Genomic DNA, 18,300 nt, shown 5'->3' with positions numbered 1-18,300 from the left:
TTCATGGTGTGGAATAGGAGTCCGCAAACTTCCTGTAAAGGACCCGATGTTTTAGTCTTGCGGACCCTGTGGTCTCTGTTGCAGTCACTCAACTTAGCTGTCACAGCCTCAGAGCCACCAGGGGCCCGAATGTAAGGGGTGGGCTGCGCTGTGTCCCAGTAAAACTTGATTTCCCCTCAAAAGGGCTGCAACCCCCTGGCGTAGTTTCCTGACCTCTGGTGAGTAGGAGGAACTTTGGAATGGGAGTCAGGAGCCCCGGACTCCTGGTGAAACTTTGTGCTTTCCCAGAGAGGAGACCCCGGTGAGATATTTAATGGCCGAGGCCCAGGGGCTCCATCTCAAGGCGCAGCAAGGATGAGAGGGGATATTGACGCAGTGGCTTCGCTGTTGCCCAGCGCTCGGTGGGCGCCAAGGAACCTCATCATGGGAGAGAGGCTGGCTCTGCAGTGGTTAAGCACAGCCTCTGGAGTCACAGATGTGGGCTTGAACCCTGGCGCTGTCACTGAACCTCTCAGGGTCTGTGTAGAATGAAGGTGAAAATGGTACCTCCCTCCCCCGTGGGGCTCTAGTGGGAAGTGAATGAGTCTGTGTGTGTAAAGTATTAAGCACAGGGGCTGACAGATGGTCACTTTGTAATTGCCATTTATTGTCATTGTTGCTGTTCATGGTCATATATTTCAACTAGACCACCAACCGCCTTTGAAGCGCTCGCCACGCCCCTGCCACTTTACAAAGCTATTCCTTATTTAACAGATGGACCTTCTGGCACGTTACATATACACTTGTGAATTCATTTGTTCATTCAAAGAAACACCCATATAGGGCTTTATATGTGCCAGGTTTGGTTCTAAGTACATGACAGCTGTTCATTTAGTTAATCCTTCTGCAGCCCCGTGAAGTAGGTGTCATCATTATCGCCACCGTTTCACACATAAAGCAACTGAGGCCCAGAGAGGCCCCGTAACTAGCCTGAGATCCCACAGCTAGTGGCAGAGCTGGGATGTGAACCAGAGTTCATGCTCTCTACCCCTCCACTCCGGGTATGAGATGCTTCTCTGCACCTAAGGCCTTCCTCAGGGACACAGGGCCCGGCCATGCTGCTGCCCTTGGCCCTGAGCCCTTTCTGCATCTCCGTTTACCCCTAAGGAGCGCTCCGTTCCCTTAGTCATCCCTGTCCCCTGTACACGCCCACGTGTCATCCAGGTGATGCCAATAGTGACAGTGGGGTAAGTTAACAATAATTGTAATAGCAGTAGCTAACATTTATTGTGGGTTATCGTGTGCCAGGCGCTATTACCATGTCATTTAATCTTTCCAGCCAATCTGTGAAGCAGGGCCTATTATCATCCTCATTTTACAGCAGAGGGAAAGGAAGCTCAGGGAGGTAAAATAAGGGCAGGAAGCCAGTCTGGGAGGCGGCCAAGACTCCCCCAGGGGGTCAGACGGTGGAGCCCGACTCAGCCCCCTTCTCCACGGCCTCCCTTGGTCTCCTTGCAGAGAAAACAGTGATGCTCCCTAACATGAGTGGAGTGTCTACTACATGCCAAGCCCAGCTCAGGGCACTCTACAGGCATCATCCCATTTCTTCCTCAAACAGTTTGATGAAATTGGCCTCTTTGATGCATTTGCAGATCAGGACACTAAGGCACAGAGCGATCAAGTGACTTTCTCTGCCTCCCTCAGATGTCCTTCAGGAATGAAGGACGTTCCCTCAGCTGCCGAGAGGGCTGCCAACTTGGCTCTGCTGAAGAGGCAGCTCTCAAGGGTCTCCCACCCTCACTCTTCCTACAGGGTCAGCATCACAGCTCCACTGCTCCCCCACAAAGTCCCGCCTCCCCTCTGCCTTTTCACAGGCTTTGGCCCCAGAGGAATCCCCAGTAATTATATTGGAGCTGCTCCTGGGGACCTGGACCAAAACAGCAGTGGGGATAGGATTCAAATCTGGGTCCACCGCTGCCGTCAGGGCCCCGGCCTACAGAGATCTCTCCCCTTGGCCTTTGTCCACAGCAGCTCTAAGGAAAGGGTTGGGTGAGCTGCCTGGAATCCATGGGGACTGGAGCAGCTGGTGCAAGCAGGGAGCCTCCTGAGGTCACCCCTGCCGCCAGGGAGCTCTGCTTGTTTCTGGGAAGCCTATTCTCTTCACTGGTCTAATCACCCCCAATCTGACTCCCTCCTCTGTATCCCCCAGCCACCACTTGCTGTCACCAATGGTGGCTTTGAATCAAAGCCTGGTAGGGACTCTGTCAGAGTCCCCAAGATGCCATGTGCTCTCTGTGGCTCCTGGGGTCCCCTCTCCCCTGGAGAGCCCCAGTCCTCTTCCACCTAGGGACTCCCACTCCCATGGGACTTAACCCAAAGGCCTACTGTGGATAGAGACCCCTTGGTAGTGGTAAGCACGGCTGGAGGACAGACTTCCTTTTGCACTTTATCTCTTTCCACAGCAGCTGACGTGTTTCCAGAGAGCAGGTACTTGGCCATTTCCAACAGCAAATCTCCTTCTGTGGGAAGAACTTTCTAGTTGCTGCCCCTCCCCTCACAGTCCAGTTTGGGGGCTCCTTCTCTGGACTCATCAGGGTTCAGTTCCTGCCTCTGACCTAGGATATCCCTCAGCACTAGGGCCCTCCGAGTCTCTGTCCCACTGTGAGCTCCTTGAAGGAGGCCGTGTCGTGCTCATTTTATTTATTTATTTATTTTATGGCCACACCTGCGGTATGTGGAAGTTCCCAGGCTAGGAGTCGAATTAGAGCTGGAGCTGCCAGCCTATGCCATGGCCACAGCAATGAAGGATCCGAGCTGTGTCTGCAACCTATGCCCCACCTGGTGGCTATGCCAGATCCTTAACCCACTGAGCGAGGCCAGGGATTGAACCCACATCCTCATGGATACTATGTCAGGTTCTTAACTGGCTGAGCCACAACAGGAACCCCCTTGTTCATTTTTGATTTCCACCCCCCAGCACAGCCCTGGGTGTAGCCTGGGCTCAGGGCATATGGTCAGTAACTTCTGGTTGCTCTCGTTCCTGTGGTTTATCAGCCCCTGTGGTCAGTTTTGATGGAGGAAGAAGCTCAAATCCACACACCTGCCATCAGGTTTGGGCTCCTTCTGTGCCATGGCCGCAATCACTGTGGTTCTTTCTAAGTGCCAGCTCTTCGCATCCTTGAACACAACCCATCTCAATTTCCCAACAGCCTTGTGAGATGCACGGTGCGGGTTCTCAGCTGTGTCTGTCTTTCAGATCCTTCTGCTCGGAGTTCGTGGCCGGTTTGGTGAAGTGGCTGAAGTTGTCTGAAGCCGTCTTGCCAACCATGACTGCTTTTGCCAGCGGCCTGGGAGGCGAAGGAGCAGACATGTTTGCTCAGATTTTATTGAAGGACCCCATCCTGGAGGACAGCCCACTGCTGATCACTCAGGTACACCCATGCCCCGGGGTAGCTGCAGAGGAAGGAGAACAAGATTTCCTTTCCAAGTCACCCTGACAATGGCTTCTAGGGGGATCGGCTGAAAGATTAAATATTTCCCCATAACGTCACATGATGGTGATGATCCTAGCTAATATTGAATTATCATTATTGACTAGTTTTGATTTAATTTATTACTTAAACAGTGCTTATTATATGCTAGTACCTTTTTTAAATGTGGACTCAGGAGTCCCTGTCGTGGTTCAGTGGTTAACGAACCCGACTAGGAACCATGAGGTTGTGGGTTTGATCCCTGGACTTGCTCAGTGGGTTAAGGATCCAGCATTGCCGTGAACTGGGGTGTAGGTCAAAGACGTGGCTCAGATCCTGTGTTGCTGTGGCTATGGCGTAGGCCGGCAGCTACAACTCCGATTCAACCCTTAGCCTGGGAACCTCCACGTGCTGTGGGTGCAGCCCTAAAAAGACAAAAGATAAAAAAATAAAAAATAAATTAAATAAATAAATAAATGTGGACTCAATTCTCAAAGCAACTTTATTAGGTAAGTAGGGTGATCACCTCCCCCCCTTTCTTTGTCTTTTTAGGGCCACACCCGAGGCTTGTGGAGGTTCCCAGGCTAGGGGTCTAATCGGAGCTACAGTTGCCGGCTTGCACCACAGCCACAGCAACACGTGATCTAAGCCACGTCTGTGACCTACACCACAGCTTATGGCAGCACCAAATCCTTAACCCACTGAGCAAGGCCAGGGATCGAACTGGCATCCTCATGAATACTAGTTGGATTCATTTCTGTTGCACCATGACAGGAACTCCTACCCCCATTTTATAGATGAGAAAACTGAGGCACAGAAAGGTTAGCGTACTTGCTCAAGGTCACACAGCTGATTCGAACCTTGGCGGTCTGACTCCAGAGCCCGTGCTCCGGCCTGCTAAGCTGTGGTGCCTCCTTTTGTTTTTTTGGTTTTTTTTTTTTTGTCTTTTGTTGTTGTTGCTATCTCTTGGGCCGCTTCCGCGGCATATGGAGGTTCCCAGGCTAGGGGTTGAATTGGAGCTGTAGCCACCGGCCCACGCCAGAGCCACAGCAACGCGGGATCCGAGCCGCGTCTGCAACCTACACCACAGCTCACGGCAACGCCGGATCGTTAACCCACTGAGCAAGGGCAGGGACCGAACCCGCGACCTCATGGTTCCTAGTCGGATTCGTTAACCACTGTGCCACGACGGGAACTCCTGGTGCCTCCTTTTGGAAGTGGCAACTTTGCCGTGTGTCCCTGGGTGTGTCACTCACCTGCTCTGTGTGCATTTAAAGCAGACAGAAGCTTGACACAGCCTCTTGTTGGGTCAAGTGAGCAGATTTAAAACAGCCCTTCCCCTCCTTCCTCTGACTCCCTGACACTCTCACACGTTTATTTAGTTATCTGCTTCCTTGTTTGTCTGGCTCACCACCAGAATGTAGGGCAGAGGTATTTTGTCTGCCTCGTTCTCCCACTTATTAAGAGTCAATAAATATTTGTCAAGTGAGTGGGCCGGTTACATATCAACCTATTGCTAATTTCTATTGCTTTTCCCTCAGGACCTTCTGAGCTTCTCACTCAAGGATGGTGAGTTGATTTTCTATGTTCTGTAAATTATGGCCACACATCTGCACCAGTGGTCGGTGTTACCCCTGTGATCCCATCCCCCGTGACCTTTTTGGAAGAAAGGAAAGGGAGGAGTTCCTATTGTGGCTCAGTGAGTTAAGAACCCAACTAGTATCCAAGAAGACGTGGGTTTTATCGCTGGCCTCGCTCAGTAGGTTAAAAACCGGTGCTGCTGTGAGCTGCAGTGTGGGTTGCAGATGCGACTTTGATCTGGTGTGGCTTTGGCTGTGGCTGTGGCGTAGGCCAGCAGCTGTAGCTCCAGTTGGATCCCTAGCCAAGGAACTTCCATATGCCACGGGTGAGGCCCTAAAAAAACGTAAGAAAGGGAAGGGAACCCAGTAGAGCTGGGGAGCCGGGGAGCTCTCCGTTCATGCCAAGAGCATGCTTGGTGCTTCTTAGTGGTTTTACTCATTCCTCACAATGCCCTGTGGTTTCACCTTCGGAGTAGCTCTGAATCGGCTCTTGCCCTCTGACATGTGTGCTGATGGCAAGCAGAGAGGAGGAACACGAAACTGAAAATGAAATCCCAGCAGCCTCCACACCGTGTGATAAGGGAGGTCTCGCCAACTCCCCACCAGAGCCCTGGCTCGTGGGGAATGGGAGGGCTAGGAAGAGGTGGAAGAACTGAATTTTAAGAGCAGGAACAGCATGTGAAGGAGATGTGGCAGGAAAGAGCTCTTGGAGGAAGGTCACTGGGGCAGGAGCCTAGAGGGCTCAACGCGTTCACAAGATCCCAGGCGGTTCCGTGTAGTTTATCGTCAGAGAAGTGCAGCTCTAAGGCCCAAACCCCAACATGTGTTTTTGGCCAAACTCTATCCAAACAAAACATTTTAACTATCTCAGAGCTGAATGGGAGTCCAGGGGTGATGGCCCAGCACCTGCTTTCAGGCAGATGTGGCCTGAACTCACATTTCTGTTTCACTGACATGGCTGAGTTGCGGTCTGAGGATGCGGTGGGGCTGGTCTGATAATGCTCAGTTGCATCGCTCCCCCCTGCCCCCCGCTTTTTAAGGCCACATGCGCAGAATATGGAGGTTCCCAGGTTAGGGGTCAAATTGGAGCTGCAGCTGCTGGCCACAGCCACAGCCACAGCAATGCAAGATCCGAGCCATATCTGCGACCTACGCCATAGCTCATGGCAGTGCCGGATCCTTAACCCACTGAGCGAGTCCAGGGATCGAATCCGAGTCCTCATGGATACTAGTTGGATTTGTGACCCCCGAGCCACAATGGGAACTCCCAGTTGCATCACTTTTATTATTCAAACAAAAGTAAGGTAAGTATAACAATAGCCAGTCCTCCTGGGTGCCCTTGGAGTGAGGGGCAGCATTCACACAGAGGTCTAAGGCTCAGGTTGCTGGAGAACAGGGCAGCCTGTCGGCACTGACACTATCACCTTATAATCATTAGAAGGTCTGAGTGCTGGTTCTTGAGTGCTTGCTGTGTGCCCAGCCTGATGCCAAGGCCTGCACAGGCATAGAGCCCTCTTGGCCCCCTGAAGGGTGCTAGAGGCCATCGTTCCCATTTTGCAGACTTGAGACTCACATAGCCATGATCACCTTGGATGAGCTTCTCATATTTCCAGGTGGAGCAAATGAGGCCCAGAGAGGGGAAGGGGCTTTCCTGGAAGCACACAGCGGCAGAGGCAGCCTGGGACTCAGAACCAGGTCTCCAGCCTCCCAGGCCAGCTCTGTCCTGCTGCCTTACCACTGGGGAGAAGAAGTTACCACAGTGCTTCTGTGTCTGCCTGACTCTCCCTTTCCTCATCTAGAGGGTATAATTCATCCCAGCCTGCTTCCTGCCCCCACCTGCCAATCACAAGCCCTCCTGAGTTCCCATGAACACCCAGGACACCTTAACTTACCCCCCTTTGCTGTGGGCGACGTTGGCCTGGCTCTCGCAGAATAGAGTGGGTTTGAAACAGCCTAATGTCATCTCCTGAGCCTTCACGCCCTCCTGGGGCATTCTCATGAACAGCCTCTAAGCCAGCATTGCCTTTTCAATTTCTCTTGAGAATAGCCACCACTTATTAAGCACCTGTTAATGCTGGTTACTGTACCCAGCCCTTGTCACCCTCACAGCCATCCTTTAATATAGGTGCTCCCACTTGACAGATGAGCAAACTGAGACTCAGGGAGTTGAAATAGCTGACCTAAGCTGGTAAGTGGTAGAGCCACATTCTTTTTTTTTTTTTTTTTCTTTCACCCTCCTGCAGTATGTGGAAATTCCTGGGCCAGGGATCGAACCCACGCCATAGCAGCAACCCAAGCTGCTGCAGTGACAACACCAGATCCTTAACCTGCTGAACCATAAGGGAACTCCTAGACATCCTAAAACAAGTGCTGTTGATGAAAACCTTAGTAGACTTTACCTACGAGGGTTGGGGATGTAGAAGCATCCCCATGGGAATGATAATACCTCGTTTCTGTGAATACCGGTCTCTGCGAACATCTGAGGGTTGGCTCTGGTTTTTCTGAAAGCCCCACCAGGTGCCAGCATCTACAAACAGGAACAGTTTCAGGGGCAGACCAGGACCTAATGGGAGCAGATGTTAGGTCTCCAGTGTTCCCCAGAGGGTCAGAGGTGGGTAGCCCCTCAAACCATCTAGGCCACCCTCTCAGCAGACACAAGCAGAGCTCAGAGATATTGTAGGTTCAGTTCCCAAGCACCACAGTAAAGCAAATCACGATGAGGTGAGTAACACGAATGTTTTTGGTTTCTCAGTGCATATAAATTTATATTTATACCATACTAGAATCTATTAAGTGTACAGTAACACTATGTCTAAAAATATATACAGGCATTCCCATCGTGGCTCAGTGGAAACGAATCTGACTAGTATCCATGAGGACGCGGGTTCAACCCCTGGCCTTGCTCAGCGAGTTAAGGAACCGGTGTTGCCAGGAGCTGTGGTGTAGGTCACAGATGCAGCTCAGATCTAGCATTGCTGTGGCTGCGAAGTAGGCCAGCGGCTACAGCTCCGATTCGACCCCTAGTTTGGCAACCTCCATATGCTGTGGGTGTGGCCCTAAAAAGCAAATTAATTAATTAATTAAAATAAAAATATATGCATACCTTAATTTTCAAATAATGCTGTTGGTTGGACTAGACCGTGATGGAAGATAAGAAAAAGAATGTGTATATATATGTGTATGACCGAGTCAATTTGCTGTACGGCAGAAATTGGCACAACATTGGAAATCAACTATCCTTTAATAAAAAAAATAAATTTTAAAAATGTTAAAAAATGAAAGAATGCTGGTGGGAAAATGGTGCCAGTAGATTTGCCAGATGCAGTGTTGCCACAGACCTTCAGTTTTTTTTTTGTTGTTGTTGTTGTTTGTCTTTCTGCCATTTCTTGGGCTGCTCCCGCAGCATATGGAGGTTCCCAGGCTAGGGGTCTAGTTGGAGCTGTAGCCACCAGCCTACTCCAGAGCCACAGCAACGCAGGATCCAAGCCGCATCTGCGACCTACACCACAGCTCACGGCAACGCCAGATCCTCTACCCACTGAGCAAGGGCAGGGATTGAACCCACAACCTCATGGTTCCTAGTCGGATTCGTTAACCACTACACCACGACGGGAACTCCTGTTGTTGTTGTTGAAGTCTGTCTCTGCAAAGTGCAATAAAACAAGATCTGCCTGTAGATGAGAAAATGAGGCCTAGAGTGGGTGTGGCTTGCTACCAGTTGTCATGTCCAACCTTATCCTTATTAATGAAGAACCAGAGACCAAGGACTGGGGGCGTTGGGAGATCAGCTTGCCTGGTGATACAATTCAAGCTCTACTTGGCAAGTTGCCGAATGTCTCTGGGCCTCGGTTTTCTAGGGTATCAAATGGGAACAACAGTACTCCATGTCTTAGGCCAGTGGTGAGGATTAAACAACTCCCGATAAAGTGCTCAGAACAGAGCTGGCCCGCAGGAAGCAGGCCGTGAGTGCCCCAGGCCATGTTGGTGGTGGTGAAATGGGAACACTCTGGGAACCAGGTAACCAGATTCTCATCCAATCCCTGAGGCTCTCAGTTGTGTGACCTCGATCGCGTCACTTCACTTCGCTGAACTGCAATTTCAGATACACCTGAGAGAGGCAAGAGCCAGATGCTGCTTGAAAGCGAAGCAAAACAGAACTGTCTCTGGTTCTAAGAACACAGTTCAGGATCTTGTAAGGAGAAAGTCAGTGTCATAGTTGGGCCAATTTTTCAAGTCCTTTTCCAGAAGCTCTATGAGGGTAGGGCCCTTGTCTGGCTTGTTGACCCACCACATCCCAGCGTCTAGAACACCGGTGGACACGTGGTGGGCATATGGTATGTGTTGGGTGGTGGATGGAGGGAGGGAGGGAGGGACAGATAGAAGGAAGGGTGGAGCACGAGCCAGATACTAGCAGAGTGGTCTGTCCGAACTTGAGGTTTAGACTCTCCTCGTCCACAGAGACCAATGGAGTAGGGCACAGCAGCGGAGGCGGTTCTGTCTGCGCTGCTGGATTTCTCTCTGGGTGTGAGGGTGATTAATTAGTCACAGAATCAGCCTGAGAAATCAACATGAAAAGCTGCATTTCGCAGAACTTCCTGGAAGGCTGACCTTTACTGACAGCATTGGGATCTTAGTCACAAAACGATGCCAGCTGGGTGGAATTTTTTCTGCGTGCTAATCATTTTCTTCTCGTCCAATAACAACCCATCAAGCTTCTTGCCCACGCAGCTGGAAAAATAAGCCTTTGATATGTTGAAGCTTAAACTGAATCTGAGCTGACTCTAAACCAGCTTTCTCCGAGTTCCCTGATGGCAGGGTAGGTTAAGGATCTGGTGTCACTGCTGTGGCACGGGTTTGATCCTAGGCCCACGAACTTCCACCTGATGCAGGTATGGCCAAAAATATGTAAAAAATAAAATAAAATAAAAATACACCAGACAATGCCATTTAAAAAAAATTTTTTTTAAATAAACCAGGTTTCTCAACCAGGGCACTATTGACATTTAGAATTGCCTGATTCTTTGTTGTGGGGCCACCTGGGGCCTTATAGGAGGTTTAGTCATATCCCCAGCCTCTACTCACGAGATTTCAGTAGCACTTCCTGAGTTGAGACGACCAGAAATGTCTCCAGGGAGTTCCCATTGTAGCTCAGTGGTTAACGAATCTGACTAGGAACCTTGAGGTTGCAGGTTCGATTCCTGGCCTCACTCAGTGGGTTAAGGATCCAGCGTTGCCGTGAGCTATGGTGTATGTTGCAGACTCAGCTCAGATCCCACGTTGCTGTGGCTCTGGCGTAGGCTGACATCTACAGCTCCGATTTGACCCCTAGCCTGGGAACCTCCGTGTGCCATGGCAAGCAGCCCTAGAAAAGGCAAACACACACACACAAAACAGAAATGTCTCCAGATGACATTGCCAAGTATCCTCCGGGGGGAAAACGTCCCTGGTTAAGAACCATTGATCTAGGACCCCAGATTTGGGCATGGCAGGGGAGGCCGGTTTATTCGTAGTTGGTAATCTTTCTAAGTTACCTCGTTGCTTTTCTAGGTCTTATACAGAGACTGTTGATTATTGCATCATATATAAATCCTCAGAGCAACTGCTGGAATAGATACTGTTATCCCCACTGATAGGAAATTAGGCTGAGGAGGTTATGTAAGTATCCCAAGGTTACACTTCAGAGTTTCGAAACTCCATTTAAGGCAGCGAGTCTCAGGGTGAACTCTGCATTGGTGCCCAGGAGGCTTAAACAGAATCATGGTTCTTGCCCTCTGTACTCTGAATCCAAAGATAGCATCAACTCCAGGCCTCGGAGCCCGAGGAGGCACAGGCCGCGTGAGGCACAGCAATCTCCACCGCAAACTTGGCTCCACTCTCTGACCTGGTCTTTATTACTGAATTGCAAACCCTACCACCCCAATGAATCAGGAAGTTCTGAGAAGTTGGTCTTTGGCCGCAGTGAAATGCAAACATTGTCACCAGCTTCCTAGTTCTCCATCAGAATCCTCAAGATTCATAAAGCCTGTTCTCAGTATTGAAATTGGCTCATTCCTCCATTCAGCAAATAAGAATGGAGCCCACCATATGTGCCAAGCCCTCTGCTTTGAAAGTTTCTTACTCTGCCTACACCCATTTTTCCCTCTCGTGCAAAATGAGGCATCATACGGAGTTCGCACTATAGCACAGTGTGTCAAAGGTCTGGCATTGGCAGCTGCAGCTCAGATTCGATCCCTGGCCCAGAAACTTCCATAAGCTGCAGATGTGGCCAAAAACAAAGCGGAGCGGGGTCGGGGAGTATAATACCAGCTTCCCAGGACTATTGGGAGAATTAGCAGTCTCGAATGCCAACTTCTGGAGTGATGCCCAGTGACTGGTAAGAGCACTGTGGGTGCTGGTTTCCTTCCATGCAGAGGTGATATGAGGAGGAGTCATTGTAATCACATCACTCCAGGCATGAGTGCACCCAGACCTACTCAGACCAGGACCTAGCTGGTTAGAACAACAAGTGCAAAGGCCCTGGGGCAAGAATGAGCTTAGCTTCTTAATGAGACAGATACTCGTGCATGAAACAGGGACCAACAGAAAGTGAGATGGGAAAGAGTGGCAGGAAGGGGTCAGATAATGAACAGCCTTGCAGACCAGGGGAAGAAATGTGGAATGAATTCTAAGGGCACTGAGGGGTTTTACGATGGGGGAGAGAACCCCAGTCAGATGTGTGACTTTATCCTTCAAGCTGCTATGTGGCAAATATAGTGTGGAGGCAAGAGCGAAAGATGAGAAGCCAGGGAGGTGGCTGGTCCTTGAAGGGCAATGGCAGTCGTGGTGGCTGTGGCCGGCGATGGCAGCAAAGATGGAGAACCATGGCCTGACTCGGGGTTCATGTTGGAGGTGTGGCTGTCAGCGTGAGCTGGTGAATTGGATGTCTGGGAAGGGGTGGCAGGAAACAGGAAAGATGCCCGGACTTTGGGCCTGAGCCCTGCCTGCCTCACATAGCACCGCAGCTCCAAGTGCAACAGCCGGCTGTCAAGGTCCTTGAAATGACCCTTAAATGAGGCTAACGTTCCAGAGTCCTGTGCCTGCGAGTACGTTGGAAGCTTAATCACCTGTGTACCTGGCAGTCTTTTTCCCGAAACTGAATCACTGCAGCCTTGACCAATGGAGTATGAATTAGTGGCTGATTAGAATTGCCACCAATTAATCACCATGGCCAAGGCTTATTAATTTCTACAGCTCTGTTATGACCTGCATGCCGTAGAATGATCCTGAGAGAAAGCAGGTGCCTTTGTTCATGGCCCTTTAGCTCCACGTGTCCCAAGACACGACACGCTGTCTGTTTCCCTGGCACGTAGACAGTGCTTCATCTCAGGACGCAGCGAGGGCAGCCGGGCAAAAGCTGCCCTATCGCGGCTCACTCTGAGCCCCTAGTTCAAGAAAGGAATTGATTTATTTTGCAGAAGCTGAGGTAGTTGAAGCCAGTACAACTTTAGTATAAAATTATTGTACAGCTTTGCAGACACCCACCAAAGGAGGCCAATTCTGCAGTGTCCATTAAAGGCCTGTCGTGGGCCCAGAGCCCTCTGCTTTTTTTTGTTTTTTGGGGTTTTTTTTTTTTTTTTTTTTTTTTTTTTTTTGGCTACACCCACAGTGTACAAAAGTTCCCAGACCAGGGATCGAACCCCAGCCACAGCAGTGACAATACTGAGTCCTTAACCCCTAGGCAGCTGGGGAACTCCTTTCTCCTTGAAACTTCGAAAGGTGGCTCTTACGATTTCCACTTCCACCCAAGCAAGGATGAGCTCTGCCCAAAGTTAAACACACAAATAGAATTCATACCCAGGTATGCTGGGTTATTGATTGAACATTTATTCTTTGTGCCGCGTGCTCTTCTAAGGACTGGTGTTTATACTTCAGGGGAAGAGACAAACAAAAGTCAATAGATACGATATCAGAGCAGGGCAATGTGGAATGAAAGGCAGGGTGAAGGGGTCAAGTGCTGGGGCAGGGGGGTGGGGTCAGGGAGGCCTCCCTGGGCAGGAGGCATTTGTGTGGAGACTTGCATGAAGAGGAAGGGTCCCACAGGAAGATCTGGGGAACGAGTCTTCCTGGTAGTGGGAACAGCAAGGGCAAAGGCTCCAGAGAAGGAACATTCTAGAAGGCAAGGTCACAGCGTTGGCCAGGGGCCCTTTGAAGGTCGTGTTGGAGTTGGATTTGGTTCTGATCAGGACATCACCTCCTTAACAGCTTTGGGATGTGAAAAACTGATCTTGCTGATGTGGCTGGTGACAGACGCCGCCTTGCTTCTGATTCATCTTTTTAATGGTTGCACACTGTTCTGTCTGGGAAGCTGTGCTCTTGTTCAGCTGACTGTGCTCAGGGGCTTGTGCATCGAGGGTATGGGTTATGGTTATGCTTCCTAGGGTTTGGGTTACATCTGTTGCCCTGCTGTTAACATCTGTCTTTCGACCCTGAACTGATTCCCTGCTCATTCTCTCTCTCTCTCTCTTTCGAGGGCGCTATGACGCACGGGCCCGTGTCCTCATTTGCCGCGTAACCTCCCTCCTCCGCGTGCCCCTGGAGGAGCTGGATCTCCTGGAAGAGACGTTCCTTGAGAGCCTGAAGGAAACCAAAGAGAAGGAATCTGAGTAAGGGAGCCCTGTGACCCCGGCCCCGCCCATCTGGAATGGAGGATTTCCACTTTTCAGATGCCCCCACCCCACCCCCCATTTAGAGACAGCGCAGTGCCCTTGTGGCTCAGCAAGTTAAGAACCTGACTAGTACCCATGAAGATACAGGTTCGATCCCCAGCCTTGCTCAGCGGGTTAAGGATCCGGCATTGCCGTGAGCTGCAGTGTTTGCAGATGCAGCTCAGATCCCGTATTGCTATAGCTATGGTGTAGGCCTGCAGTTGCAATTCCAGTTTAGCCCCCAGCCTGAGAATGTCTGTAAGCCGAATGTGCAGCCCTAGAAAGAAAGAAAAAAAAGAGAGAGAGAGAAATGGTGCATTGAGATGATATGAGCGCTGCACGGAGAGTCCCAGTGCAGCCCTGATTCGCTGTGTGGCCTTAGCTAGTCACTTCCCCTCTCTGGGTCTCCTCTTTATTTGTAGGAAGAGATTGGATGATTGCTAATGGCCATGAGTCTGTAACTTTAACATTTTGTGGCCCCAACGCCTCACTCCTCTTTAGCTCCTGTGACACCTTGTCCATGGGCCAGAGTGGCCTGGGTTCAAATCCCACCTCTGACCTTTTTGACCTTGGGCAGGTGTTCCCCCTCTTCTCTAAGCTACAATATTCTCATCTGTAAAATAGGAATAAGAGGAGTTCCCATTGTGTCTCAGCAGGTTAAGATAGTCTACATAAGGATGCAGGTTCAACCCCTGGCCTTGCTCAGTGAGTTAAGGATCTGGCATTGCTACAAGCTTCAGTGCAGGCTGCAGATGCAGCTGGGATCTGGTGTTGCTATGACTGTGGTGTAGGCCACAGCTATAGCTCCAATTCGATCCCTAGCCTGAGAAATTACATAAGCTGCAGGTGCGGCTATATAAAGAAAAAAGAAGAGGGAGGAGTTCCTTTCCTTGCTCAGTGGAAATGAACCTGACCATGAGGACGCAGGTTCTATCCCTGGCCTCACTCAATGGGTTAAGAATCTGGCATTGCCATGAGCTGTGGTGTAGGCCAGCGGCTACTGCTCCGTCCAATCCAACCCCTGGCCTGGGAACCTCCATAGGCCTCAAGTGCTGCCCTAAGAAGACTAAAAACAAAAAACAAAGAAAAAAGAAGAGAGAGAGAAAATGAGAAGAGCATCCTTGGAAAGCTCTCTGGCAATCTAGTGGTTAGGACTCAGTGCTTTCACCACTGTGGCCCAGGTTCACTGCCTGTTCTGGTAACTGAGATCCCACATTAAGCCACTGCACCCTATAGTGGTAAAAAAAGAATGGCTTCCTCCTAAGATCATTGTGGAAGACAAATGCCGTCATATTAACAGGCACTTGGCCCAGGGCTGGCACGTAGCAAGCGCGCCGTACGAGTGAGCCCTTCCCTTCCCCCATGGGCCCCCGCACCTGCCAGTTGGCCAGCAGCTTTGCTGTCGGTGTATGTGAGGGAAATTGTCTGGGTAACTTGGTCAGAGCTCAGCTCTTTGCAGAACACTTCACACAGCATCTAATCCCTGGGTAATAAATCGATCCCAGTCACTGCCTAATTGCATCTCCCGGCCTTGGGTTTTGTTCCGGCCACACAGGCTGTCTTTGAGCAGCCAGGCTGGGCCAGTTCAGCCCAGCTGGGAATTTAGCTCTGAAGCCAGACCTGGAGCCGCCCTCGCACCAGGGTTTGTAGGACAAAGGGAGGGGGTGGTTTCCTTGAGAAAGGAGGAAACTTGATCTGTTGAAATAACCTGAAAATAGTCTTGTTTTGACTCCCAGAGCTGTGTCAATAAAGAGACACCTGGGTCCAGGCCAGTTAACACAGTCACAGGGACTGCCCAGGACCTTGGTCTCTACTGGACGTGTGTGGTATTTCAGGTATGCCTTGAAATGAAGGAGAGTATTGTTTGGAAATCGATTGTCAGGAAGAAACACGTTTCCCAGAGGCTGTGTTCTGCTGTCACCAGTAATGCCAGATCAGGGAAGATGCAGAACAGCCCAGCTCTGCCGCTGACCCAGCTCTGCCCATGTGCTCCTAAGTCTCCATGTGGTCCTGGGCACGTTGCTTTCCCTCTCTGGGCACCTGCGTCAGGTTTTTCACCTGTGCAAGTAGAGGATCAAATTATACATAGGTTTCTTTTCACTCGGGTTTTATATTTCTGCAAGGTGAGCTTCTCACTCAGCACCCCAGGGTGATCCTTTGCACCTGGGATTCTGGGTGTGATGTACCACCTTTCTGTTCTCGGGTCCCCACATGAGCCCGGAGGCCACCTGAGCATCTCCTATGTCTTGGGTGACTTCACTTCTCCGAGCCTCAGCTTCTTCATCTCTAACCCAGGGAGAGTGGTGGTATCTCCATCAGAGGGCCGCCGAGAAGATTAAATTAATCAATACATATCAAAAGCTTGGAACAGGAGTTCCCTTTGTGGCTCAGGGGAAACGAATCTGACTAGTATCCATGTAGGACGCAGGTTTGATCCCTGGCCTCACTCAGTGGGTTAAGAATCCAGTGTTGCCGTGGGCTGTGGCGCAGGTCACAGACATAGCTCAGATCTGGCATGGCTGTGGCTGTGGCATAGGCCAGTGGCTACATCTCCGATGGGACCCCCAGCCTGGGAACCTCCATATGCTACGGGAGTGGCCCTAAAAAGACAAAAAAAAAAAAAAAAAAGCTCCTGGTACGTCATAAACACTAGCGAATGTGGTGTTGGAGGTGGATACCAATCCTGTCGTAATAACACGGTCAGCATCTCGCCTTCATTGAGTGCTTTCTAGATTCAGGCACAAGATGTCATCTCATTTGGTGCTCGTTACAGTCCCCTGAGGCTTTTGTGGAGGAAGAAACAGAACCTCAGGAGGGTGACGTAACTCGCCCAGGGTCACCCAGCCGGTCCATGGCACCGTCTGATTCAACCATCTTACCCAGTCTGAACGTCACTTACCGCAGCCCACAGGCATGGTTGGCCATCCCAGGTCCCCTCCTTAATTCTGAAGAAAGCAGTAAAGATAATTCTTTTATGGGGCTTTCTGAACTTTTCTTCAAGATGTATCTCTAAACTCCTCAGAGATAAGAGTGCCCTCTCTACCACTGGAGAAGGCAATTTAAAAAAAAAAAAAAAAAAGATAAGGGTGGTGGTGATGACGTAAGGGCAAGGAACACCCTCTCACGGGAGATCTGGTGACAGTGATGGAAATTCCTTCATGGAACCATGAGCTGGGCAGTGTGGGTGTCTTTGCTCTTCACGGGGTATCTGTGACTGCAGCCTGGGATTTGGCCACATCCACATTCCTGGCTTCAGCCTCTGCTTTGGAAGGTTGACACGGAATGCCAGCTCAAGGTCACTTCTGGCATCCTAGGTCATGAGGGTGGTGCTGGGTCAGCAGGCAAAGTCAGTAACAGGATCGGGGCTTCATCTGAATTTACTGTCATGCTCAGAATTCTCCCTTCCAGACATAGGAAGAAGTGGCATCGTAGATGTCACTCAGAACCAGCCTCTCCTCTTATGCTTTAGATGTTAAAATTCAGTCAGACAATTGAAGTTATTGCAGGAATGAAATGTTGTGATAATTAATGATTAATGAGAAAGCTATTCATTTTATGTACAAAGCAGTGATTAAGAGCATTCAAGTACTTAAATAAATAAGGAGAGTGATTGGCAGTTCAGATATACATTAAGAGAAAGCACCTTAGCTAAATGCTCTAGGGAAACTATTGTATTGTTTTTGATTCAGCAAGTGTTTATAAACATAAATAATGACACAAAGCAGAATACTAGAGATTAGAGTATATCACCCAGAGTTCCCCTGTTGGCGCAGCAGGTTAAGGACCTGCGTTGTCACTGCTGTGGCTCAGGTCACAGCTGCGTCGTGGATTCAGTTCCAGTCCTGGAACTTTTGCATGCCATGGGTGCAGCCAAAAAAGCAAAAAACAAAAACAAACAAACCAAAAAACAATGCTAGAGTATATCATCCAAGCTTTGTAAAATTGATCTGATATACTGGCATTCATCCCTTTCAATAAAACAGCTAAATTTACTCTTTAGTTATTTTATTTCCTTTAGGTTATGAGTTTCCCCTTCCATGAACACAGCGAAAAGTGATGTCTGGCATCACAGATGTGCAGGTGTCACTGCAGGAACAATCTAGAAGCCGACAATGCTAATAAACATCAAGGATACCAACCCAAGAATTTGACTATGTTCTTAGTAATAAGTTTCTACTAATCATGAAAATTTTATGATATTCTAGATTTGTTCTAATATCCCGGAAGTTTCATTCTTGGTGGTGATTGACCTTGACCCTTGCTAATATTTTATTTCGCCAAGATATCTATTTCATCCTCTGTTTCTACATAGAAATGGACAGTGAGTGGGAGACTAGATCACTGCAGCTAGATGTTCACTTCCAATCCTTATTGGAATAGTAGATTTTTTTTGGTGGTGGGGGGATCACACCCATGGCATGCAGAAGTTCCTGGGCCAGAGATGGAACCCAAGCCACAGCAATGACAACACCAGATCCTTAATCACTAGGCCACCAGGAAGTCCAGGTGAGTCTTTTCAAGAAATGTCTTCTGAGCCGCATCCAGGTGCCAATCCTAGGGCCACCTGCTGCAGGTGGCGTGCAGGAA

At 49.8% G+C, this 18,300-nt stretch overlaps 1 protein-coding gene across 7 annotated transcripts in view; it reads left to right on the top strand.

Moving 5' to 3' along the window:
- The window catches only part of TMCO4 (transmembrane and coiled-coil domains 4), an 85,634-nt gene that overhangs the window by 17,503 nt on the left and 49,831 nt on the right, over positions 1-18,300 (top strand). For all 7 annotated transcript variants that reach the window (XM_084963124.1, XM_084963126.1, XM_084963122.1 and 4 more), the window contains exons 5-7: positions 3,236-3,410; positions 4,991-5,018; positions 13,539-13,671. In XM_084963124.1, coding sequence (XP_084819250.1) covers positions 3,236-3,410; positions 4,991-5,018; positions 13,539-13,671 — 336 coding nt within the window. The remainder of the gene's footprint in view (positions 1-3,235; positions 3,411-4,990; positions 5,019-13,538; positions 13,672-18,300) is intronic.

Source organism: Sus scrofa, chromosome 6 (assembly GCF_054392235.1).
Source record: "Sus scrofa isolate SSC_HxYL_T2T_F1_AM1 chromosome 6, Sscrofa_HxYL_maternal_Yorkshire_Landrace_v2.0, whole genome shotgun sequence".
NCBI lineage: Eukaryota > Metazoa > Chordata > Mammalia > Artiodactyla > Suidae > Sus > Sus scrofa.
The sequence above is the reverse complement of the archived record's forward strand: the minus strand, read 5'-3'. Positions and strand labels throughout refer to the sequence as shown.